Raw genomic sequence first — 25,790 nt, forward strand, 5'->3', positions numbered from 1 at the left:
TTACACAAAATAAATAGGCGTTTAATTTCAGTTATAAAATAGAAATAATATGATATCCATCGTAAGTACACTCAAGCACCATCTACTTGCAGTTTGACTGCCCCCTCACACGACCGCCCCGCGCTACCACCGCGGCCCGCACCTCTCGAGATCGATCCTACACAACTTATCTCGGGCCCGGTCGTAGCGCAGAGTTCCATTCCTTTCCCTCAGTTAATACATATTATACATACAAAAAAGTTACAGACACTGCTATAATCCATCGAATTTTGAATATAATTCTAAGACAGACCACTAAGGGCGTCAGTAACTGACTTACAAAACATTACAAGCAAATTTTATTCAATAAAATTCGATCGGGAGATCTGACAATGTTCCAAACACCACCAAGTGTCAAACAATAGAAAACAACAAGTATATAAAATACTAGTATAATAATAAACCTATAGGAAGTTATACATCACACTATACAATCTTTGGATACAAAATCTCACTGGCGCACGAGTGCCGCGCGCGGCGGCGACGCGCGGCCGGGCGCGGCACCGCGCGCCCACACCGAACCAGTCTCAATACTAGCGAGCCGTGTCATACACGAATTGAGAAATTTAGACAATTTAGACAAAAAAAATATTCAAAAAAAATTTATCCTCATCACATGAGCCATGTCAGTCCCAGAGTTCCAAACATTACGATATCGCATTACCAACTAATCCGTTGCATATTGGGTGTCTTTTATTCAGAAAACTGACTCGTAATCCACTTCGCGCATTGGATGCTCTATGTGTTTAGAAATGAATACTAATACGCAAATTAAATTATAAAAACTTCGACCGTCCTTGCCGACGCATATTTATCAAAACGTTCCCTTCGTATCCCTCCCCCAGTCGCCTCCTCTCCATACACAACACCCAATATGCCGTCACCATTATACCTAACAACCACATTTATATTGCAATCTATTTTTTTTTTTTACACCTTAGCATCATTCGCGAACGTAGTCCACGTTTAATAACACCGCGTGCGCGGGCGCAGCCCTGCTGAGCTGTGCCCGCGCCCGCGATGCGTGCAATCCTATCTAGACAACGCCCTGTCGGTCGGTACTCTACAGAACACAGTTTGTATCCATCGTCCTCACCCTAAGGAAAACATTTACACACAGCCCGGCCCCGGCCGCGCGTCCCGCCGAGTGCACGCGCGGCCGGTGCCGGGCCTCCAAATGTATCGATACTATACATAAATATTTAGGACACAATATCTCGAAATTGTTAGTTTTAAGTCTACAAATCATTTACCATTATTAAATATAAACTACAATCGATTGGCAGTATCATTTATTCACCTCCGTCTGACTCATGATATCATCGTGACGTGACTCGCGGCATGAGGCCACACGAGACCTTCACTAATACCCACGAACGAAACGTTAGCACTTATCATACCGTCCCGCAGCCGGACCGGGTCGGCGCCGGGCGCCGGCCCGCGCCGGAGCCGGGCCTCACTTATCGTACGAGAAACTGAAATCAAAACAAACGCGGCCGGCGCATATAGACGCCGGCGTGAAACTGAAGCCATCTCCTCCTCCTCGTGGACGTAAATACAAAGGTACCTATACATAGATGTGATGACATGATCGCAACGTGTTATGGCACGTCCTAAGCATACCTTAAGGGGCCCGCCGGCCGCTCGGGGCCCGGGCGGCGGGCGGGCCCGCGTACTCCCTATGGCTAAGAACAACTCCTATCACCTCGCATGTGATCCCTTCAACCGTTTATACCCTAGGGGCCGCAGCTCCTCGTGTCGCTCGCCTGCCCTCCCTCGAGCTGCAGCCCTCCGACCTTCCGACCTCTCGACCCTCAGCCGACGATCGGCCGCACACGTACTAAATAAAACACAAACCTAACTAAATCCACAAAGTAGAGTTGCAAACCTATCCTGTTTAGTTACTGCTCATCGAAAACCGCCGAGTACTTGTCTTGTATTGTGTCCAACCGCTATTTTCATACTATTACATTTTAATAATTTTTATTTCAATCTCAGGTACTGTGGTATTGCTTACATGTAATTATAAAATGATTTTTCACAAGTTTATATTTTGTACAAGGGCGGTATGAATTTACAAGCTGACCAGAAAAATAAAACCGCGCCATACTGGACGAGTGTGAGCGTCGACTGGTATATATAGTACCTGTCGACGGCGAGTAGCAAGTCTAACAATGAATGGTGGCACTCGGCCCTCACAGAAACAATGTGGCGGGCCGCGGCCTCGCGCCTAACGTACAGATAAATTATCTTTTAGCAAAACATCAATTAATATCAGAAATATAATTAAAACTAACGTACTATTATAACTCTGATTTTTTTTTACTTTTTATTTTAGCAGTTGATTCGATTCGTAACTATAGTGACCTATTTAACACTTAGGAAGCGGGGGCGGCGTGCGGCTGCCTCGCCGCTGTCACTGGCTGCCTGACTACTGCCGCCCGGGCCCCGCGCCGGGCCGGCCGGGCCCCGGGCGCGCTGGGCCGCAGTCACAGCGGCGATGCGTCGCGGATAATGAATATTATAATAATTGACTATCACCACCAGGCATCAGACTGCACACCAACTAGACAAACACAGCGCTGCACTAGTGACATACGTTCGTCGCTGTCTACTACGGGGACTCTTCCTGCGAGAGGAGGACGGTGGAGTTGCAGGGGCTGCTGCAGGCAATAGCTGACCAAACATCACAGTGAGAGTCACAACCCAAGTGTTGAACACATTTGGTCAGTAGGAGTCGTTGAACGAGGGAGACAAGTGGAGTAGTGGGGCATGCGTTACGGACAGAGCGGCTCGCTGGCCTATAGCGAGCGAGGAGAGGGTGGAAGAGAGGGAGGTGGGATACAGTGGACAGTGCAACGCGAACGTATGGCCCAGTGGGCATCATAAACCTAAGTGAAGGAACGCGAAGTCGGCAAGCGGGTGAGGGCGGGGCGGGGTGGCGGGGCGGGGCGGGGCGGGGCGCGCTATCACAGGGGCAGCACTGACTGGCCGCGGTATGGCCGCGCGGGCGCTGGGCCCACGCGGACCTAGCTCCACGTATAGACTATTATACATCTCATTATACATATAGCTTTAATTTATTTATACTTTATCGACCGAGTGCCAGGCCGGCCCACGACCGAGCGAATATAACCTCTTTTATTTCAAGTCTAAATATAAACTCTGTAGATCTTAAACGTCTATGGAAGTAAAATTACTTTTGTACCATAAATAGTTTAGTTTAAAATGAAGCCCAAGTCGCGAGGCGGGGCCCGGTGGAGTACGACGTACTGCGGGGCCCCGCGCCTGGCGTCGGGCGCGCCGGGCCCCCGCTCGCCCCGCGGGTCGCGAACTATCCTAACTTACTTACGGCGACGCGCTCGCCCGCCCCCGCTTTGTATATATTTCTATCTTTTATTTATTCGTATAGAGAAATGTTTTATATAGGTATTTTATATTTTTTCTATATTATGTAACACTTTATCGGACGTCACCAACTTATGTCACTCTATATAGAATGGTCTCCAGAGGAAAATGTACTGTAAATTAACCTACGTAGCCGCGCGGGCCTATGTCTATGTAACCTTACGGTGAAGTAGTCTATGTGTCTAGCACTAACCACATACTTGCTTGTATTTACTTCATAAGTCCATGGAACAACATAACAGCACATAACTACAGAGTCGCTCCCGCGAGTAGTTACGTATAGAGCACGTTACATACATACACACACGGACGGCGCGTGCGCCGCCCGTCGCATATATCGAAAGATACAATATTTATAATATAATAGATCTCGCAGTCCAATTTACAATAATTTCGCAGTCAATTAACTTTATGAATATTTCACAGATAAATGTATACTTAAATTCGTTTCACACAAAATGTAACGTATTCAACAGCTGAGAGAGTCCGAGGGCGCCCTGAGAGAACACAAACAATACTGAGCGATACCAGTGGCGCACTCTGGTGCGTGTGAAACAAAACTAAGTAAAACTAATGCACTTACACACACACAAACAAATGATATCAGGCCATAATAGATACACAACGATCTCGTTATTGCATTATTCACATGGAGCCGCGCCGGGCGCCGGGTATTTGATACCCGGCGTCGCGGCACTGGTACACTGGTACACTAGTGTACTGCGGATGTTGCGACCGCGTTGCGATACGCCTAAAGCTACCAATAAAGGGTGAATCGGAGTGATGTAGTCATAATAAAACATAATAATGAAACAAAATGCGTAAATATGAGTAGAGTAAGTTCCAAGGCCCCGCCGCCGCCTTGTAGCGCCGCACTGCCCCCACTGCGATGTACGGATGTAGTGGGGGATCCGTCCTAACATTAATGAATCGCCAATTACCCATAATTTTGACACCAAACGTTTTGAATCGAAGCCAATATTTTCGTTCAATTTAGAATAGAGTACAAACCTACCAAATAACAAGGACGTGACCGCGGCCGCGTCCGTCCCATACGTAATAACATTTTAAATCCGTCGGATCGTACGCCTATGTATATCACAGCAGTGCGTCGTAAATCTAATGATTCGAGTACACCGCGGCCGGCACGAGCCCTGCCTACTCCGCGCTGCCAGTGTAACAGACATAAACACTATCATTCAATAATCATAGAAAGAAAACACATACACCTACAAACTAGACAAGTGGGCATCGCAATGTTATCGAATCTTATTATGTTGTCACGTGCCGGGCCGGGACCGGCCCTAATATCATATAACTTAACGAAATAATATGACTTACATCTCGGAATACATCTCCGCTCGCTACAGTGTATCAACATTCGTTCCACTTCATATTCTCGATATCATGTGCCGAAAACTATTTACACAAATTAAAAAAGAGAATAAAATAAAGTGATAATTTAAAAATAAAGCTCAAAGCCGTCTAAAGTTAGTTCCTTTCAGAGAAATAATAAAATAAGGCCGCCCTCGGCGAGCGGCGCAAGTAATAATTTAGATTAAAAGGCCACGAACGAGCGCCTCCTACAATGTCAACAACAAATGAACCGTCGGAGTGCAACAGTAGCAACATTAGTACCTTGTGATGGCGGAGCCGAGCTCGCGCCGCGGCCGGGCCGAGGCCCGGGTGGTCTCGTAGCGCCAAATATATAACATACTACATAATCATATCAATACTATATACACATAATAATAAAGCATCAGTTTGTGTGGCGGCGGCCCGGCCGGTCACTGACCGCGCGCCCGCCCCCGCTCCCCCCCCCCGTCCGTCCCCCGCGCCCCCCGGCCCCTCACTGCCGCGCGCATCAAATCCGGTGCGGCGCTCCCACCGTCTCCTGCAACCACAACACTCGTCAGTACGCTCACACTACATCACTAGTACTAGCAGAAAGCAATGTTGTTACAACAAGCCATTTGACAGTGTACACAACCACATGAAACGTCATGAGCCATTTGACAGATGTGACAGCTGTCACGGTTGACAGCTGTCAAGTCAAGTTGAATACTCGTAACGCTATTTGACGTACATGACAATATTTTTTACAGGCTGTCAAATAGCTTATTGTGTAGGAGCCACACAGCGAGTTTGTTGAGATATCCACGGCAACCCAGCGAAGTAAATGCAGTTAGTTAGTAATAAAGGCGGTATAATAATGTTTGTTGTAGAAAGTACAGGCGGCTACAAGAGTGAGAGAGCAGGCAAGTTGAGGCGGTGGAGCGTGAGGAGTTGGCTACGTACTGTGCTGGCCAGCGGCGCGGGCGGGTGCGCGCCCCCCGCCCCCGCGCCCCCGGCGCCCGCCCCCGCGGCCGCGCCCCCGCCCGCGCTCCCGCCGGCCGGTGCGCTGGGCCCGCCCTGTGTGTGCCACAAGCCGACCTCAGTACACTGTGTGCCAGAGCGTGCCTGTACTAGTGCCGGTACCGTGTACTGTGTACTAGTGTACAGTGTACAGTGTACAGTGTACAGTGTGGGTGTATAGTTACCTGATGCGAGTCGGCGGGTTGGTGCGCCCGGCACATCTTGTCGCAGTAGTCGGCCAGGATGTCGCGGAACCGCGTCCAACACTTCTCCGGCACTGTGATGGCGGTGCGGAAGTTGCTTTTCACCTGCAATGCAGTGCACACCGCGCGTTATTCACTCACCCGCCACGCGCTAACCTAACAGATGCTATGTATGATGTTAATTATTACTAACTTCTTTTCTGCCTCCTGATTGCTTTGGGGGAAAATTAAAACTGATTTTATTTGTTGGCCGGCGCCGAGCTGGCGACTGCGTGCGGTCCCCACTGGCACAGACTACCGGTACTACAGCCCACTACAGTACAGTACAGAACACTACGCGACACTACAGCCCGGTACAGTGCCGGTGGAGGCCGCACTGCGCCCCGCACTGCGCCAGCTCTGCGCCGGCCATTACTTCCCTTAGTTTACGTGTTGGTACAAAGAGTTACATCAATATAACAGCTGGGATTGGTTTTCAAATTGCAAGTTTGACAATCGAATATTGACATTAAAACATTTCGTGATCAAAATATCAAATAGGTGAGACAACAGGACGGGTACAGCATGCAGTGAGTGGTTACTGAGTCGGGGTAGGGGTGGCGAATGAGTTGAGTAGAGGGGGGGTTCACCTCGCTGACTTTCATGTAGATGCCGCGGTTGTTCTGGCCGATGTCGAAGTAGAAGTTCTTGTTGTCGACGCGCAGGTGGCGGCCCTCGGGCAGCTCGCCCTTGAACCTGCAAGCACAGCGCGTCACAGGGTACCCGCGGCACGAGCCACGCATGCACTACGAGGCATACCGCGGTGCCGGACCTACTACACTTGCAGCACAATCTAGTACTTTAAGCATCAAACGGACTCAACGTCGGTACAACAACAATATTAACTAGGCCACCATTCCCCAATAATGAAAATCATACCATTCCGGTTCAAACCAAGCCTCAGCCGGGTGATCGCTAACGGCGACAGTGGCAAGAATCAGAAAAAGAAAAGACCCCGTTAAACATAAAACTGGTACATAACATACAACATAAACAAATTATAATAATAGTCACATATAGGGGGCGACACTGAGCCTATCCAATGTGAGTGTGGGCCCGGGCCCCGAGCTTGCCCTAGCTCCTGCGACGGAGCGGATGTGTTCGATAACCTCCTTTTGCCATGAGCTTACTATTATTTAGCCATCGTAGACGATCTTTACAACAGCGCGGCAGGACGCGAGCACTCGCACAAGGCGCGCCCGCTGCCCGGTAACGTGCAGTTTACAAGAGATAACCGCTAGTAAACAGAGATGGGAGCAACACTTGATAACAATCAATAAGTTGAACGAACAGCTCCATTAATGATTTCTGCAATCAGTCGCCCGATAGCAGGAACTAGGTCGCCTGCTTTACGCGATTTAATCGAACGCGTGCGATAACGGCCGCCAACCTATCATCTTACACCGCGCTCGCCTCACTGCCGCACTACGGTAACACCACTGGGTGGGACTTTTTGAGGCGTTATTTCGTTTGGAGACGCAGAAATAGGGAGGCTTTAGTTGCTGAACATAACGTAATTAAAAACGAATACTGAATATGTACATTTATAATGAAATAAATTAAAATGGTGTCATGTGTAGAACGAGCAGGTGTATCGACCTGCAATATATTTAGCCGGCCACAAAGACAGCTATAATAAGGCCACATAAATACATAATAAGTGCATCAGCGAGGAGTGTATCGACTATCGAGCGTTACAACCGCTGCGCGATCGATACTCCCAGCAGTTTGTTCTCAGGCAAATTTAATTATGTAAACTGTTTCAAGAGCAGCCCCGTGACCAACCTGTACTGATGTCATATAATGCTACAACTATTACTTTCTTGCGTTTCTGTATTTATAAAGTAACACAACTACGACTAGCCTTGACTAAAGGAAATTGTTAACTATTAATGTTGACATTTCGACCGCACACATAAGGAACGGATTGGGTTTCCATCATGATATGGCAAACTGTTTCAAATTATTATTTTCATACAATGGACAAATAATTGTGCGAAGTAAGTTTCCCAGCAGTACGTCGCGGCAAAGAGGAATAGTTTGGCAATGTATCGCAGTCGCCTGGATAAGATTGCCGGTGACCTATATCTATATCTATAATCGTGGCGCGTTACCGGCCGGTAGTATATTTAATTCCGCGATTGTACAAAATGTGTTCAAACTAAATTGCAGTCGCGGGTCATCGAACCCACGCGTCACATTACATGTATCTGGAGCACCAACGTTTCTAACTTATACAACTGACTCATTATAAAACTGAAGTTTGTTGGAACACAATCAACTGTAGTAGGGTCCTATTGTTGGGCCAACCGACGCTAACAATACGACAGCTAGGATACTACGCGGCTGATGTAGTAGGTGGAAGGTGGCGTGGTAGCGGTGGGTGGTACGTACCCTCCGTCATCGATGCCGAAGTCGTCGAGTAGGTCGGTGAGCGCGTCGCGGAACTCGATCATGCCCTGCGCCGGCAGCGCCACCTGCGAGCGCGGGCCGCCGCGCGTGATGGTCTGCGACACGCGCAGGAAGCGCCCGCGCGAGTTCTCCTTCAGGTCCAGGTAGTACCGCCGGTTGTCCTGCCACACACACACACATGGCGTAACTCGCAACCATCGCCAGCTAGCTTAGTTCCACCTTTCTTAACGTAAACGTTGTCAATAAGGTGTAACAGAATGAACGAAGACCGTGCATTAGCAGTAGCAGCGCGATCCTCGTTCAGACCATCAAACAAGTTATAGTGTAACATATTATGCAAATTCTTTAACTTCTGATATTTCTTTTGAACTTTAAGATATCTTTTGTACATAGAATGCATAGTTCTCAATATGAGCTGAATAAAGTACGGAAAGGTAAAACTCAATAACATGACCATTAATTGTTCATATGGCTTATGGTATGGCATGTAATGGCATATGGTAACATATTATGTGTTCGTATGGCTCACCTTCAGCATCATCTCTGACTTGAGCTTGCCGTCGTCGGGCACGTTGTCGGGGTTGGGCGGGCCCAGCGACGAGTAGAAGTCGCTGAAGCTGGACAGGTGGTCGCGGAACTCCGCCGCCGTCGACATCGCCAGGAAGATTTGACTGCGCCGCCCGTCCGCGCCGATCTGAGCCACAATATGCCAACTGTTAGTCTACTGTACTAATGAACAAGCGTCAGTCTTTGTATGCCCCGTCATTCAGGGACAACGATAGCTACAGGCAGTAGGAGTCAATTTGTGGTTTTGGTACTGGGTAAGTAGAAAGTGAAAGTTTTAAAATACCGCAATACCAAGCCCGTTATTCCCTAAAGGAATCAACAGAACTGTGCTTTCTTTCCAGTACACATACTTTCAAAGTCTGTAATTATTACATATTGCAAAACAGCTTTCGAGTTTAACTTCAAAATGCTAACTATCGAAAGGTTCATCGGGGATGGAATCAGAGATCAAACATAAATAAATAAGTAAGTAAAATAGGACTGTATGTACACAATCAGTTACTATGTAAGCTACATGCAGCTACAGTAACCGTGTAGTTCTCATGAAGGCACGCTTTATTACCAGTATTGCTGTTCGTGGCATTTAATGTGATTCTTATATTATTGGTTGCATGTCTGTAAAATCATGAACATTAATATTATACTGGGAATTTTATGCGGTTCTCTCGAACATGCTCAGTGAAGGCCTGAATTATGAGGTCAGGAACAATAACATGTCGGCTAAAGATGAATGCGCAGCTAGTACGAATAGGTGTGTAAGTGTAGTGTGTGTCGCAAGTGTTAGGGAGGCAGTAATCAATATGGCAATATGGCAGTGAACGGAGGCTCGCTGTCGCTTCTCACGCGCGAAGGACGATCAACACTTGTAAAGTTGTAATGTTCATCAGAACGCAATCGTAATCGTATTTACATGACGACTGCAGAGCGATGTATAATTATTGTACACACACACACACACACATACACACTACGCATTTTCATATATAGATCATGTTTAGTCATTGACAAACCATCCAAAACTCCAAAATATAACGTTCCTTCTTTCCTCCAGACCAGGTAGTGATCTGGAAGTGAACCTATTACCTGACATCAAGCATCAAATCAACAACAAAAGTAACACTGTAGAGAATTACTTTTTAATCGATATTTTACACTAATTGAGAATTGAAACTAGGAAGTCAAGTCCTATGACTCTAATATATTCTATCACTACGGCTACTAAAGCGACGAAGCAGACTAAAATATTACAATGATGTTGCCAGAACATGGAAATAAATTTCCCAAGTGTAATACGAAATGTTATCTTGTTGAGGAAATCTACAGCACTCGGTCATTCTTCAAAATTAACTCATTTGGAAAGATAGCACGGACAAAGTTATTTTCTCTTTTATTTTGAAGATAAATCACTACCAAACTTAATGATATAATGCGCGATGGTTGCAGTTATCTCAGTATAGAACCAACATATCGCAATAACCCTACTGAACATTTCGAAAGAAATGTTGTCTTGTCTACAAAATTAAGTTTTTAAGTTCACGAATGGAATACTTACAAGAATTTGCTAACTTAGAGTCCTACCACAACATAATATAACCCCTACAGCTCTCAAAATAAGGATCACCACATGACAAAACTACACAGCCCTGTATCTAGACACACGGCAGTGTGTCCGCCAAGTTCGAGCAAAAAAACCGACACACCGGCCGTGGGTTATATTACACGAACCATTTCGGGCCAAGTTCGACCCACCTATAACTCAAAATCTATTTTATCTACGCATATGAAATTTCTAGTATCTGTAGAGATCTACTTACTTATCTAAAATACAAAATTTCATTAATGTACCTATTGTAGGTCTTGAGATATTGACGTCAGAAAATCGCTATTTTTACTATACACTCACTGACTGACTGACTCACTCACTCATCAAAAACCTAGACCACTTCCAATGGTCGTATTGACTTGAAATTTGGCATGGAGGTAGGTCTTTAGGTCAAGGTAAAGGAAAAAATCTGAAAATGGCCAAGTGTGAGTCGGTTTTAAAAATAATGAAGGTGTAAATTCATACCCCTAAGGAACTAAAACAAAAAAATTATCTATATCTTCCAATGGTCGTACCGACCTAAAATTCGTTACGAAGGTTTGTATTTAGTCAAAGTAAAGTAAAATAAGAAAAAAAGAAAATAAACCTTACAAAAATAAATGAAATCCCACCCAAAACATAAATGTGAAAGGCTGCCAAGTTCGATAATATTGGAATGAGTAACAAGTTCCATACACAGACCTCAGTTAAAAATGATATAACTTGGCAAGTTTTAATAGGAAATTATATACTTGACTCATTGCGTTTAGTAGGTTTATAACAAAGTGTGTGAAAACTTGCCAACTTGTTATATCATTTTTAACTGAGGTCTGTGTATGGAACTTGGTATATTTAGATCTCACTTCTTTTATAGGCGAAGCATTCCAATATTATCGAACTTGGCAGCCTTTCACATTTATGTTTTGGGTGGGATAATCTTAACGATCTTAGATAAGCGATTGTCAAAGTCAAAATATTGAATCAAACAGAAATTGTCTGTTAATCCATTGGTGAAAGTAGCTGCACGTAACAAAACGAAGTTAAATTCGTATGGAGAGGAACGAACAGCAACATAAGGAGGATTATTCCCAGCTAACCCCCCCCCCCACCCCCAAAGCACCTCAGAATATTGATGTAATCAGTAAATGATAATGATTTCGGAGAGAGTTTGAGTACAGTGCCACATTATCAGCGCAGTATCATCAGCTGACGCTATCAGTTACGCAATGCATTATCGTACACACAGGCTGCGCTTACGCAACGCAAATATATGACTCTTCCTATATCAACACTGCTTCCATCGGCGTAACTTCATTAACACTAGGCGAGCACTTCCTTCTTGAATAGAAAATGGACTGGCTATTGGTGGTTGCATGATTTGTTGTGCTAGAGTTGTCCTTATTAAGAGGTTATAACAGCTAGGAACCTAAATCCTTGTCGTTCTGACTTTTGTGAAGTTAATATGTCATGCCAGTTGGTACCTATGTCGACATGTTAGTTACAAATAGAATTCAGAAACAAGGAACAAAGCTTTGAGCCATACCTATATCCTACTTGAATACTCCATCGACCAACACTACTGGATAAAATAATCAACTGAGTTTATCAGTATGTTACTTAGATCCACCATGACGAAGATCCTAAGCATGTTTCGCTTCATACAAGGAACTTATACGCAGCAGACGTGGCGACCGTCGGCTGCGGCTGCCGGCCGCGACCGTGGGCGGCAAAGGTCAGGGGAATTTATGGCAACCCCTCCACATAATCAGGTATTGTGTGGCAACATTACGTCATCAAACCCTTACGTCGCGCCAGCGGAGCTAGCTCCATATAGAACAAGTTTTAAATAAACTTCGGTGCTTTATACTTTAAAATAAGTTTACGTTTAAAATAACATGTTTCTAAAGTTAGCCATTGTGGATGTTCTGGCAACTGGCTTCTGGATAAAATACGACCATAAGAGGATTTAATACTAGTGATGCTTTAATAGGCCAAGGGAACAATTCCTCCATGAAGACACTGGACGGCACAAGCCTCGCCAGGCGGTGCGGGACAGGACATGCTGACTACACAAGGCATGCAGCACACGGCACAACACGGAGTATGGACAAGTGATGACGTACGCTCACCTCTGCCACTTTGATGAACCTGCCGCGCCGGTTCTGCTTCACGTCCAGGTAGAACCGCTTCGACTGGATCTGCAGCATTTTCGTCGCCAACTCCTGCTCCTGTGGCTGCTGACCTGCATGTGGGGAGCCGAGGATCAGCACCAATTATTATTCTGTCCGTCATATTGCAATCGCTAGTTGCAGTATAAGTGTAAGTAAAGAATTGAAGTTATGAAAACAGGAAGTTCAGCAAATGGGAATCCATTATAACCTTTTTACTTAGATCGTAAATAATGTGGCATAACTAGCGCCAAATATCGATTACGGTTAATTTGTGCATAGACTTGTATATTCATATTGTCCAATACCAGATAACATTCAACGACAAGGAGACGTCTTACTTAATACATTTGGACCTGCATCATCTATAGCAAGAAGTCTCGTGTTCTATTCCCGATGCGGACAGTGTTATTGGATTTTATACAATGTGATAGGGGCGAGACTTCTAACCCGTTAAGGCTGAGTTCTACACCTAATTTTATCGACAAAAGTCGGGGGTCGAAGTGGTCGAATCCCCTCCCCCTAAAAGTTATGGCTATTTTAATATTTTTTTTACTTTTTTTGATATCAAAGGTTGTATGCGTCGTAGAAACAAAAAAAAACGACAAACGGTAGCTAATAACCTTGGCTAACTAATTCATTACTTCTTTCATATTATGTTTGATAATGTTTTGGTGAGAAAAAAAATCATTTGTCAATTATTTTTACCGAAAAAAATCACTATTTTTCAATATTTTCAATTGGGGGTTCAACCCCCCATATTATTATTTTTGTCGATAAAATTAGATGTAGTACTCAGCCTTAACGGGTTAGAAGTCCCACGCCTATCACATTGTATTTTCGAAGTTCTCAGTGACAGAGCGAAGGCTGGGATTGTATCCGATGTATCTATTGCCGAGAAATGTGTGTTACATTGTATATGCCAGTCTTTTCATCAAAATCATATCCTCATCAACGACGAAAGAAGACGACTGACCACCTTCCTGCACAATATATGTGCACTTCTACCAGTCTACCTCTCAGTGGTATAAGTGGCAAAATATAATTCTAATTAAAAGAACCGGTCATAATAATTAAAAGAAACTACACATTCAAGTATCAATGATTTCAAGTTAACGAAGGTAATAAAAAGTTCATTACAGCTTATTACATGTATCGAATCAAATCAAGGTAGATACGTCCTTGGGCGCATAGCAACATATAGGCAGCAGAAATACGTTGCATTATCTGAACACAAGTGAACACTGAAGCGAAACAGCGGCGCGGCGTAATGAAACAAAACTGCTTGCTCGGTAGAAATCGACGTGTGATCGATTCCGGTGCACGCGACTCGTTCCGGCCCGTGCACAGGGCCCGACTCTGCCGAGCATCGACTACGCCCAACATTTCGGCGGCTAATTACTAACCACTCTAGTCAGACACAGACCGTGCCCAGCATTCAGCGGCGTTATCATTTCACCTATTACATGCTACTAATGTAGCTTTAATTACGTTAATTAGTTTGATAACGTTTAATAAAGGATCTTCAAGTTACTGATGACGTCACAATGATGCTTACTTGTACAAAAATAATAATATAATATAACTTTTTTGGAAAACGCATAGTCTGGAATTTCGCTACCCGACATAATCGACACACCCATTAATTAATATTGAGAACAATAGTAACACAGCGTTTGTTGTTTCTAATTAATGAGTAGTATCATATTTGAGGTCACAAAAAAGATATTTTTTCTGAGAATTATTCCTCGTGGTCCAGGTGGCCGCACTGGCCATATATTCGGATGTCCAGAATAACAAACAACAGATTAATTAATCGAGAATATTGTGTAAAGCGAGGCGCCCGCGGGCGACCGTCTGCCCTTCGGCAACCTTCGCAAAAAAAAACCGTTCGTTTGGTTGCATAGCAACCGTGTGATTAATGGGCTTGCAGATACGGCGCCTTTCAGGACACTCGCAGTCGGGAAACTAGGAAGGCCTGCCAACCGGTTTGTTCAATGTTCAGTGGTGTGCCCGTGTCTAGACGCCGCGCAACGTGCGCCTCCTTTGTACGCCGCGAGCTGCCATACAATACCACTGTAACCCGGTTACTTTTATTTCGGAATGTTCACAAACATGTGTGAGATAATAAAGAAGTTTTAGTTTCATTTGCATAAACTGGTAGACCGTGTCACGATCGGGACAAGCAATTGGTCGTTACCGAGGAGTTGCGCCATACAGATTTAATACAAGTACATGGCGATAACGACCCTATATTATACAGCCCAAGTCTCAAGTCATAAGCAGTCCGTTACAATCCCAAGCCGAGTATAATCCGGACCGGGTTTGGGTGCTCAGCGCTCGCAGCCAGCCGGCGAGACACCCATTGTGAAATATTATTACATAAAAGACTTGTCTGCAGGGGTTGTAACTCGCCCCAACTTGTGCAGACATTCTTAACAAAACACGATAAATATAGCTTTATTAAACGTTGTCTCAGAGACATAGTCTTGTTTTATCCTGGGAAACGGTAGAAATTACATTCCTACAAAGGATTTTAGACTCATTTAGCCCAATTAGCTGAAACAGCTCAATGACTGTTGAAAATAACACCTTCATCACCGAATGCACAATGCATACATTCATGACCGCATGGATTAATATAACTTAATAAATTATATTCATTTGGCGACAAACTCTGCATTATAATATTTTTTTGTCGTTTTTGAAAATAAAGTCGTTGAAGTAGTGCGGGAGTAACCGCGGCCGCGGTGTCGGTGTGCCGCGTGACGTCAGACTGCAGTCATGTGCGTGCAGTTCCCGCCGACACGACCAACTTGTGATACTACAGCTTTTCCTACATTCGCCAACTTATTGGACGATTCTAACATTTCTTTAATTTATCTTGTTGTAAAAGTATGGTTTTATGGCAAATCCCGTTACGTGTTAAGCCTTTGTTCAACAACGGACATAAAGAAATGACGATGAGGTTAATAAACTAATAATTTCTTGGACATATACATTATAGAATACGAATTCCAGCCTCGCTTGCCTACACTGTCGATACAATGTCAGTTCGCTCAGTCTTCGTAAGTTTAGTCCAAATACCTATTTACGTTTTTCTTTTCAAAGGGAAAGTTTATACTGTACCTATTATACGGAAATAAGAAGTTGAATCAACTTACCGGAGTCAAAATTATTCCCGCCAGCGTCCATACTTTGCCCATGATATTCTGTAACATGTTCACAGAAACACGTTAATAATCTTATACCTATTTACAACAAAATCAAAGAAAATTCATATTTATTCATATTATCTTTAAAATTCTTCTAACCGAGGACGTCACCAGGTAGTATACACCTTTATAACAAAGATTGACAACAATTAACTCTCGACCAAGAACAGGAGAGATTCCAATCGAATCCATCGGCAGAACTTCAAATATTGCATCAAGTTGACACCTCAGTGACCTCCTCATACTTCAAACAGGATTCATCAATAAATTAAACACGGATTATGTTCTCAAACAATTTATTTGCAAAGTTTACAATATTTTACAATACCTTCTACATCACAAGGTAAGGCATGTGCACGATGATTAAAGGGGGACTATAAAGTAAGGTATAATGTGTCTTACATAACAAAATAAGCTAATTAAAACGTGTCATATTGCAAATGACAAATATTTTAAGAAGTCTACAAACATGAAACATATTTCACAAACTGTGTGTCATGATAATAGAGCAATCACCACGCATTAACAGAAATGTGATCAAAAATTAGGATAATGATGTAGTTTTATTGCAAAAAAGTGGCAGACTAGGGCTGGCCAGGTCACGCTAGACGCATGCATGAAGGCCGCTGGGCGAAGGTCTAACTCTTTACAAGTTTACACAATGCAAGCTTAGGACGGGCGGCGACGCCGAGGCCAACGCCAAAAGCAGTGGCGAGACGATCTCAATACGTGGGTACTAAGAGCCGGTGCATAGCATGGATACTGTACTTTTCTATATTTGATGTAAGGGCAGTCCTTATAAGAATGTAAAAGTATTTAAGTTTCTATGAGAATTATAATAAAACTGTCCCTACTTCAGTCAATAAAAGCTTGTAAAAATACGCATGAGTACTAAATGATAATGAGAGTGTTGTTGAAGCATAATATAAGAGTAGGTACCTAGTTTCGATGTATGTGCTCTCGGTTCGAAATTCAAGCGAATTTCAGGAGAGGTCAGGAAACTAGGACGAGTTATGTTCGCCTAATAAATTCGTGAAGCAATTACCGCTGTTGCAGCTACCCGGCCGGAGCCCGGGGCAACACGCAACGCACGCGCCGTTTAATTACACCGCTCCATTAGTTGATATAATAATTGCAGGTGCTGTCCGAAACATCCTTACAAACGATTTTGGCTTTGCATAATAATGTACTTTCTGACGCGTTAAGGCACCTACTTATTGGATACTGAATTGCGTAACATCTTTGAGCCTATGCGATGTTTGGAGAAAGTAAGAAAAGACCAAATGTAGCTAAGCATGTAAAGCCACCTGACTAGAATACTGAAGAATTATCGTGTATCAGTATTTATGCAGTCTCTCCTGGTAAAAAAGCATGACATTCTACGTTATTTATGTAGTATACGTGCAGCTTGAATGCAGCCGCGGTGTAGCTGTATGTCAAACTGACGAGAAAATTCGAGAAAACTACAAATTCTACAGCACGCAAGCATTAGAAACTTAGAACATGGTATTTTTATTGGCAAAGATTACACTACTGTTATCCATGATTTAACTCTAAAATGATCAGGTTTCATTAATGTGTACCTGCTCGGCACAACGGTACAGACAGATCAACAGACACGTTCAACGTGTAGCATCTCCCCGCCTGATGTATGACATGACCTGTCTCGTCTTGTTACTGTAACGAACGATATATTCCAAGAAGCCTACGTCTATGATAATTAAATTCTAGACAATAAACGACGATATAGTAGGAGGATTCATGTATTCATGTGAAAATGGTTCACATCAACGTCTACATCAATGTCTACTAGCTCAGCTGCCGTACGACAAGCCCTGCTATAAATAATCAACATAAAAAGTTCGTGCACTAATCATTCATACGTGAACATATTTTTACGTAATATATCTAGTCTAGATAATGCTGACATATCCGACATATTAATGTAACGATGTATTTCTCCCACTTGTAACTGGTAAATGATCACCGGACATCTGCACAAAACGTGTCCGGGAAGCGACCTACACGAAAGAACCAACTTCGTTCTTTAGAAATCCGCTACGAAATGTACCCAAAGTAGAGCTCGATGCATGAAACAGTTCAGCAGCAGTATCACTATACTACACCATCCTGAATTACATCACTATTTGGAGCAGTTACCGATGAGATCAACTTCTTCGGGACAGATGCGAAAATCGCTACGTTATCATGAAGCTTCTCGATGAAATATTGATATTACCCTCCGCTAGGCAAACCGGAGATATCAGTGTAAATATATTACAGAAAGCAAAGTATCCGTGCCAGTCACAGCCGAATGGGTAGAGGTCGCCGTATAGAGTTTCCCACCGCCGACACCACGACGGTGTTAGTCAAGCCGCACTCGACCAGCAAGTGCTAAATATGCACTGATTAGCAGCAAAACTATCAATGTGTGAAATGTTCGGCTCGGGAAGACAATATTATTGTGTCGTAGTACAGGAGTGCAGTATTAGGGCGAAGCTGAGTGATACGTCAGCGCGTAACCTTGGGCGATGCAATGAAAGCGATCAATGAAGACTGCGACTGCGTGCTGTACACCAACATAACACGCCGACGTGGTGCTGCACCCACTGACACCCGCACCGATTGTGCCTCACTTTACATACCTGGCTCTTAATGTATCTGATAAATCTCGAGACATATTCAACTCAACTGTACTGCAATACTTATTGTACATTAAAGTACTATTTACTGTTTCTTTCACCAATCATCTAAATACACTCTATGTTTATTCAAAGATCTTCTAAACAATACAATACCTAGTAGTAACAAAACAAAACATCTTGTTATTGAAATAGAGTGGCGTCCGCAACTTCACTTCGGTTCAAACAGATTCAAGTGAGAATTGAACTGTTCAGACCTCTAAACTATGCCTTATATGACCTCCTTAATAGTTACGATTCATAGTAAAATTAGACATTCAATAGTTAAAATACTAAAAACGAAAAAATTTTTGTACCTAATTCAATTCCTGCTCTACAGAGTCTAACTGCTGCATACTGTAGACAGTTATATAAAAAAAAATGTATTTTGAAACCACTGACTGTCACAAAAGCAGTTGGTCAAGAACCGAATCATTTCAAATCAAACACAAAGTTAATTTATCCGAGTTCACACGAACATAAAATAAGTCTTGTAACCTTCAAATCCATTCGTACTACGCTAAATTTTCGAAATGTTGTACCCATCATATTTTCCAAGTTGCATAAGTAATCGTGTATGATTAGATGGTGTAACACTGATATCGGCAATACAAACATGGGCAGACTTATCTTCATGTATGTTGCTGTTGTTGCGAAAATATTTGTATATCAATGCTCTCAGTCAGGCTTCATTTGAAAGCTCCTTAAGAAGATCTGACGCACTGTATAAAAGTTTGTTAATAAATACAAATTCAATGCACTTGCTACTTTTCAAAAATCCATTTATTTGACAAAAATGTTTTCTTGAATTTTCAATTTCAATGATTGTCTTTGACAATGTCCCCAAAAACCGTTTTTTGGCAAGGTTGAGGGTGATTCGACTAACTACTGTCTTTCAGTATTACAAATGACTGAAAATCGTTTTCTGACCACTCTCTGAGTCGAGACATATCAAGATACATACGCTTTGTGATCCAGTAGTTGCTGTCCAATTACGTATTAGCTAACAATGAAATCGTTTGTTAAGCTTGTGATGTCAAGCAACTTTATCATTTCGCATTCGTCCCATATTCTGGCGTGATAATGTGACGGCTAAACTTAGATATGTTTAAAAGAATTGAGGATCAGAATCTAGGCCACCGTCATAAAACTGAGAGTGTACCGCCGGCGCCGCGATAGCGATTTTTTTGCATTGAATTTTGTCCTTTATTAGTGCCCAATACGTTCTTTTGCGCGATTTCGCGAAGCTCATTCGGTACAACATACTAATGACCTCTTTACGCAGACACCGCACCGCCATGTTCGCACCAGGCGTCATATTTACTCATTTTTTGCAAATCTTCTAAGCGTTGCGCATGACCTGAATAATAGCAAACAGTGACGCAGTGTTCCAACGTTCCGACATGTCGCCGGCAACGTACGCGCACTATAAAAATCAACAGACAATTAATTGCAAAGTCGTAAAAGCTCTAATAAAAAGATAACTCTTCCATTTTAAAAGTCGGTTAAACAATTCGAGCGGCACCGCGGGGCCCGATCTAGGGTGTCTATCACAAAGTTAAACAACCAATAAGGTGTAAGAGTGTGTGCCAAGAGACACTTAAAGTAGTTATGTAAGTAGTTCAAGGCGGGTCATTGGCAGCAGACGATATTGTTGCAGACATAAGCCAGACGGGCAAAAAAGTGAAACCTGTGTTTTTCATAAAAAAAAAACCACAGCCGCGGCACGGTTGGTAATGAATGAAGAAACGAAATGGCTGACACGTTGTGAGCGAAGTTTGTGGTACCTATAGGAGCTGTGTCATACACAACGTATCTGCCACCGACTTTGATCAAAAGTCGTGTAATTGTTGTGCGGCTCATTTGGCAATCACGTTTATTGGAGCACAAGCAACATACGACTTTGTCAATGAATAAAATAATAATATTAGAGAAACAGAGACAGACTCGTCCTGTTCACATAATCATGTTGCTTGAGAATTGGCTGACGTAATCGCTAGCATTTTGGCAACTTCAGGCGAAATCCCTGAGAATTGTGGTCTGCTTCACATGCTCTATGTCGGTATTATCAAATTGTAATTTTGAAAATCTCATCTACCTATTCGATATTCAAACAACAATGTCGCCCGTTTTGTATTCGGCTTCATAGATTTCACTTCAGTACCGCCACTCGCGAGTTGCAGGCGTGGCCTAACTGAATATAGGTACCTAGTGGATTCGTCGGTTGAACTATACTTTGCGGTAATTTGCTTATGCTAAGCAGCATAAGTATTCTCTGGAGAATTTCATCATATTTGTATTTTCGTCTTAATGTCAAATAACTATTTGAGCTTTTTTAGTTTACAAGCATAAGAGGAGATCTGGACTACCAGGGTGCCCACTGTCTGTCTTGGGTGTGACACTTTGTACCCCATGAAACTAATGCAAAACAGAGTTGGTATCTAGTCATTCAAAGGTACTGTCAGGAAATTGTGTCACAACTTACAATCAATACAAAGTATAAAAGAGTAGCAGGTAGTACTCCGAATACATATATTTACAAGCTTTTATTTTTGTGTATATTTGAACAATGAAAGGTCTCAAAAATAGAACTAATGCTCATTTACATACTACAACGGGTCAGACTAAACTAGTCATCATTTGTTGTTATTCAATAATATTGGTTTGTTTGTATATTTATGGAATTGATATCCATTGGATTGGCTCAATTTCAGTAATAAGCTAAACGAGTTACAACAAATAAATCAATGAAAATACATTCAAACAATTTATTCTCTTCTTGCTTGTTTAACGCACAATACAAGCAGAGTTCATCTCATCATTTAGTAACTACAGTAAAATGAGAAAGAGGAGAAAAATCAAAATGAACACGCATCACTGATTTATGTATAGTGTAGAAAGCCATTTGCCAGTCAATCTGAGTTCATGCAAACGGAACTACCCCACTGTACCACGAGTATGTTACAAAAGATAGAGGTAACAATAAATGTTATGTTTTTTCAAAGTGTGTAGTGTGTAGTGCATTTCATAATGGATTAATCAAATTAAAATAAATGCTTTGACTTTAGTAGTTTAAGCCTTTCACTGCCAACAAAAAACTGTTAAAGCCTATTCCTCCACTAGTATCGGACAACATTGTCCGACATGGCTTCTAATGTGTTAACTACAATGGCAATACTGAACCAGTGGATCACAGAACATTGTCTTTCTGCTTGTTGTGCAAATAGGCTTCCGATGGATGACAGATTTGCTGCGACACCTCTACTCTTGTAGATGTTCGCAGTCACCGCATTTTGTAAAACTTATTTTTCAAATCACTGGCCATAGGATGCTGATGGGCGATGGAAACAAAAAGTAATAGCATAGTATTGATTCAATACCTAATTTAGTAAGCTGTAAAGCCATGGCACGAGGAACTGTTACATCAGTATAACACCTGCTTGTCCTTTAAACTGTTGTGTGCCATATCCGCAGATCCACATGAGACACAATGTATTTTCTATTGTTGTCTTATTTACGGCATATGAGAGGTTAATAGTCACTAAGTAAGCAAGATTCAACGCTGCAATGTTGGAAGACAGTAGCGAGAATGAAATTTCAACATATCATCAGATAAAAGTCAAACACGGAGCTGAAGTGGTACAATGACTCCTGATTATATTCACATTTCTTTTCAGGCTAGGGATGTGGAGCTAGTAGTAAAGTATTACCTTAACAACAGAAAACATTTAGTATTAAAGAAATGTGTGTCAAAGCAAATTGAAAGGATGCCAATTTCCAATGTAAACTTAACTAGCCCGTTTAAACAGATTCCCAACATGCCTTACACTTTCAAATCATGATTTGTTAAAACAATATTATGTTCCGTGATATCAGTGCATGTAGCAGACTACTTATTGCGTTCCCGCCTTATGGCATTATGTAGGATAGACCACACAAAACTTCACTATTTCAATTTGCAAACTGTATCTACAATCCTGTGCCTCATAATATGGAACATCTAATTGGACCACAGCTTACATACAGTACAGGAGCAATTTATTGATGTATGCTTTAGCATTTAGGTAAATGTTATACAAACTTGCTATTGTGGAATACACTGAAGGTTGCGTCAAACATTATGCAGTTTATTCTCGCATGACTGCACTCATGTATGAATCCTAAATTTCCTCTTTATGCACATTGCCAGACAATTTCACTGCAAACTTAAAAAAGTGCAACATGCAATCACTGTAGTTAATTCTATGAAATACAACAATTACTTCAGGCAAAGATAGTCCCAATGATTTGTAATCAATGTTATCAGATTGTGTAAGAACAGCTGATTATGTCATACACACACAATAATTGTGCTGAAGCTAATGTACTACATGAACAATATAATATAATTTGCCCATATATTGCCATTTTCAATAATGTTAAGTTCTTATAAGACTATTCTTATTGGAGCATCTTTCAAGTGGTGTTTAGTACAGGTGCAAATTAAGCACAAATTACATTTGGTACAACTTGGAACATTCTGCAGATACTACATCATCACTACGCACTGGTACTACTCCTGGTGCTAGCTCAATTGATGATGAAATCACTCTGTGGGTACTGACAGAGCTTACGCATGCTCTGCCATAAAGAACAACAACGACTTACACAGTCTGAGACCTCACCACACACCACACTCCTGTCACTGCACAAATTGATGTTTGCTGAGCTGGCTGCCACCCAGGGTACACTCTTCCAGTGGAACACAATGTCAAATCCAATCTTCTTAGCAGTTTTCTTTGTTCAGTTGTTCAGTGTAACAAAGAAGCAAGTCTTTGTTCATGTAACTTCTTGAATAAAAGTAGTCCACAGAGCACACATATCACACTTCCACTACTGCACTGGAGAACGAGAGAAGTTCGCGAGTGGAGCACTCATCAACACCGCGGCCGAACCGTACGAGAACAAAGAACTTGCCGACGACGAGTATCGCAATGCCGCATCTGCTTGGCGACAGCGGTTCCAGCACACCGGTTCTAATAAAATTAGCGAGGTCAGTGGGTAAGCATGGAGAGGCAAGGGCCAGGGGAGGCGCGGCCACTGACCTGCCATGGTGGCGCGCCGCTCAGCTGACTACGGCCGAGACAAAGCGCGGCACGATGCGGCGCAGAGCGGCGCGGCGACGTGCGGCTCCCGACACCAGCCCGCCTCCGCCGAGCCCGGAGCGTCTCGGCCACCTCGGCCGCCGACACCGGCCCGCCCGACGACGAGAGGTCGCAGACAAAAAAATCGATAGGTCGTCAACCTCCGCCGGCGGTCGGCAGGAGCCGGTCCCGGGCGGGCCGTCGCGCCGCTACCCGTTAGCCTAGGGACTGTCACGCGCGAAGATCCCTCAGAAGCCTTAACGTTCGAGATATAACAGACCTAAATTCGCCATTTTGAAACGGGAACAATGAGATATTTACTTTTGATCGTTAGGACGGTCGGGGACGACGTCAGTGACGGTTAACAGACGCGGCGCGAAACGCGAGATATACCAGACGCTACACCGCTGTAAATAAATACGTACTCTGACTAGAAATCCCTTCGTCACCGCTGCCAATATCCGACATCGCAATCCACACCGATATCTACAGGCGATCCACCGATCTTTCTTTTCGGAGACTCTCGGACAGTACAAATTGTCTATGGTTTCGAAGCCATCAAAATTTAGTTTTTATGATGTCATCTTCCATAACTTATGAAAAAACTTGTAAAATTTATCGTAATTTTTTGTAAAAATAATTAAAAATCACGTTATTCTAAGCATTAGAGTTCATCTCATCTTTTAATTCGTACATATTCAAATTAATAAACAGCAAATCATCGATCAAGACATCTAAACAGCCTTTTGCAAATTTGACGCAGTTGTATGTGTCTATGGTTTTGACATATATTGTCAAATCGCTACGATACCTACTGGCTTGTATATAGTTGGTGTATAGCTTGTATACATACATAGTAGGTACCTACATGAGCTGACCTGTCTAGCCGTAAGCAATAAATAACAGTTCCAAATCCTTTCACAATGGCGCTAGAGTAGCAAAAAATGCTTTATGGAGTTTTATCTGTGACAGAATGAAGTGCGCGTGCGCTGTCTAACGTAGAACAAAGAATAACGTATATAAAGTTTTTGTAGGAATGTACCTGCCTGTATACAAATACTTCTAAACCGTGAACTTATAGTTTACCTGTAACTTCATGTTTGAGACATACTTTTAAACATTAAAATAACTTAGTTTTTACCAATCACGGGATCACAGTGTCCCAATCATTTGGGCGACTTACGAGGGGCCGAAGTCAACTGTGCCGATGCCTTTTAGACAACTTTAATCTGAATGCAATGGGACACTAATCGGCGACTATACCTGTATGCACTATGGAAATGCACCTAAGTACAGAAGCCCGCTTAGAGTAAAACTATTGAAGTTAGTGGAAAATAGGATGGGTTTCTGTAGACTGGTAAAATGGGAATTATGACTATGGCATCTGCCGAAATAATATTACGCGTAAAATGGTAGGCGGAGAGAGGCTAGTAAAAGCAACAGAGGTACAACGGATATGTGAGTGGCTGAAGCTACCACCAGTTTTCAACTCAGATCATTTGCATATGTCAAAGCATCCTGCATCACTGGCCCACTCGCCGCTTTAAAATAATTTTCATCCACCGAGTAGGATCACTGCTCTTGTGATTCCACTCTAGACGGCCAATGAAGGCAAGTCAGAGGTGGGAGACCTCCTCGTCTTTCACTCCAGCCAGTCAATTAAGCCGGAGAAAGGGTATGGAAGTAGGCGCTAGAGATCGCAATAATCTATTCCCTCCAGTAACATCGATGTAAACATTTTTGCATAGAGTGGCTCTATGCATTTTTGTTCCATCCAGTGTCTACTAGTACATATAGAACTTTGTTATCTTTGTACAGTAGTAAAATTGACAGCTCCAATAGAACTTCAACGTCGAAAGTGTCAACGATTCAAAATGCACTTAACAAAGATGGCGCCACTGTACTACAATAGTTCAACGTGAATATTATATAAATTGTTTTGTTTATTTTTATGTACCTACACGTTTTACATAATTCCATACACGTGATAAGAATAAT

General features: G+C 42.8%; 1 protein-coding gene across 5 annotated transcripts; it reads right to left on the bottom strand.

Moving 5' to 3' along the window:
* LOC126911564 (transcriptional activator protein Pur-alpha) lies at positions 1 to 24,374 on the bottom strand. 5 transcript variants are annotated; one of them, XM_050699262.1, is made up of 9 exons: positions 24,218 to 24,374; positions 15,938 to 15,985; positions 12,729 to 12,847; positions 8,986 to 9,150; positions 8,439 to 8,617; positions 6,635 to 6,740; positions 5,988 to 6,110; positions 5,746 to 5,859; positions 1 to 5,341 (listed from the first exon to the last, which is right to left on the bottom strand). In XM_050699262.1, exons 1-9 carry the CDS (start codon positions 24,258 to 24,260, stop codon positions 5,312 to 5,314), a joined length of 927 nt encoding a protein of 308 aa, XP_050555219.1. In that variant the 5' UTR covers positions 24,261 to 24,374; the 3' UTR covers positions 1 to 5,311. The 5 variants fall into 5 exon arrangements, with proteins under 5 accessions (XP_050555219.1, XP_050555220.1, XP_050555222.1 ...); XM_050699263.1 differs by having other exon boundaries at positions 12,735 to 12,847; positions 24,218 to 24,373; XM_050699265.1 differs by lacking the exon at positions 24,218 to 24,374 and adding an exon at positions 24,114 to 24,185.
* Between the last annotated feature and the right edge of the window lie 1,416 nt (positions 24,375 to 25,790).

The sequence above is a fragment of the Spodoptera frugiperda genome, chromosome 16 (assembly GCF_023101765.2).
Source record: "Spodoptera frugiperda isolate SF20-4 chromosome 16, AGI-APGP_CSIRO_Sfru_2.0, whole genome shotgun sequence".
NCBI lineage: Eukaryota > Metazoa > Arthropoda > Insecta > Lepidoptera > Noctuidae > Spodoptera > Spodoptera frugiperda.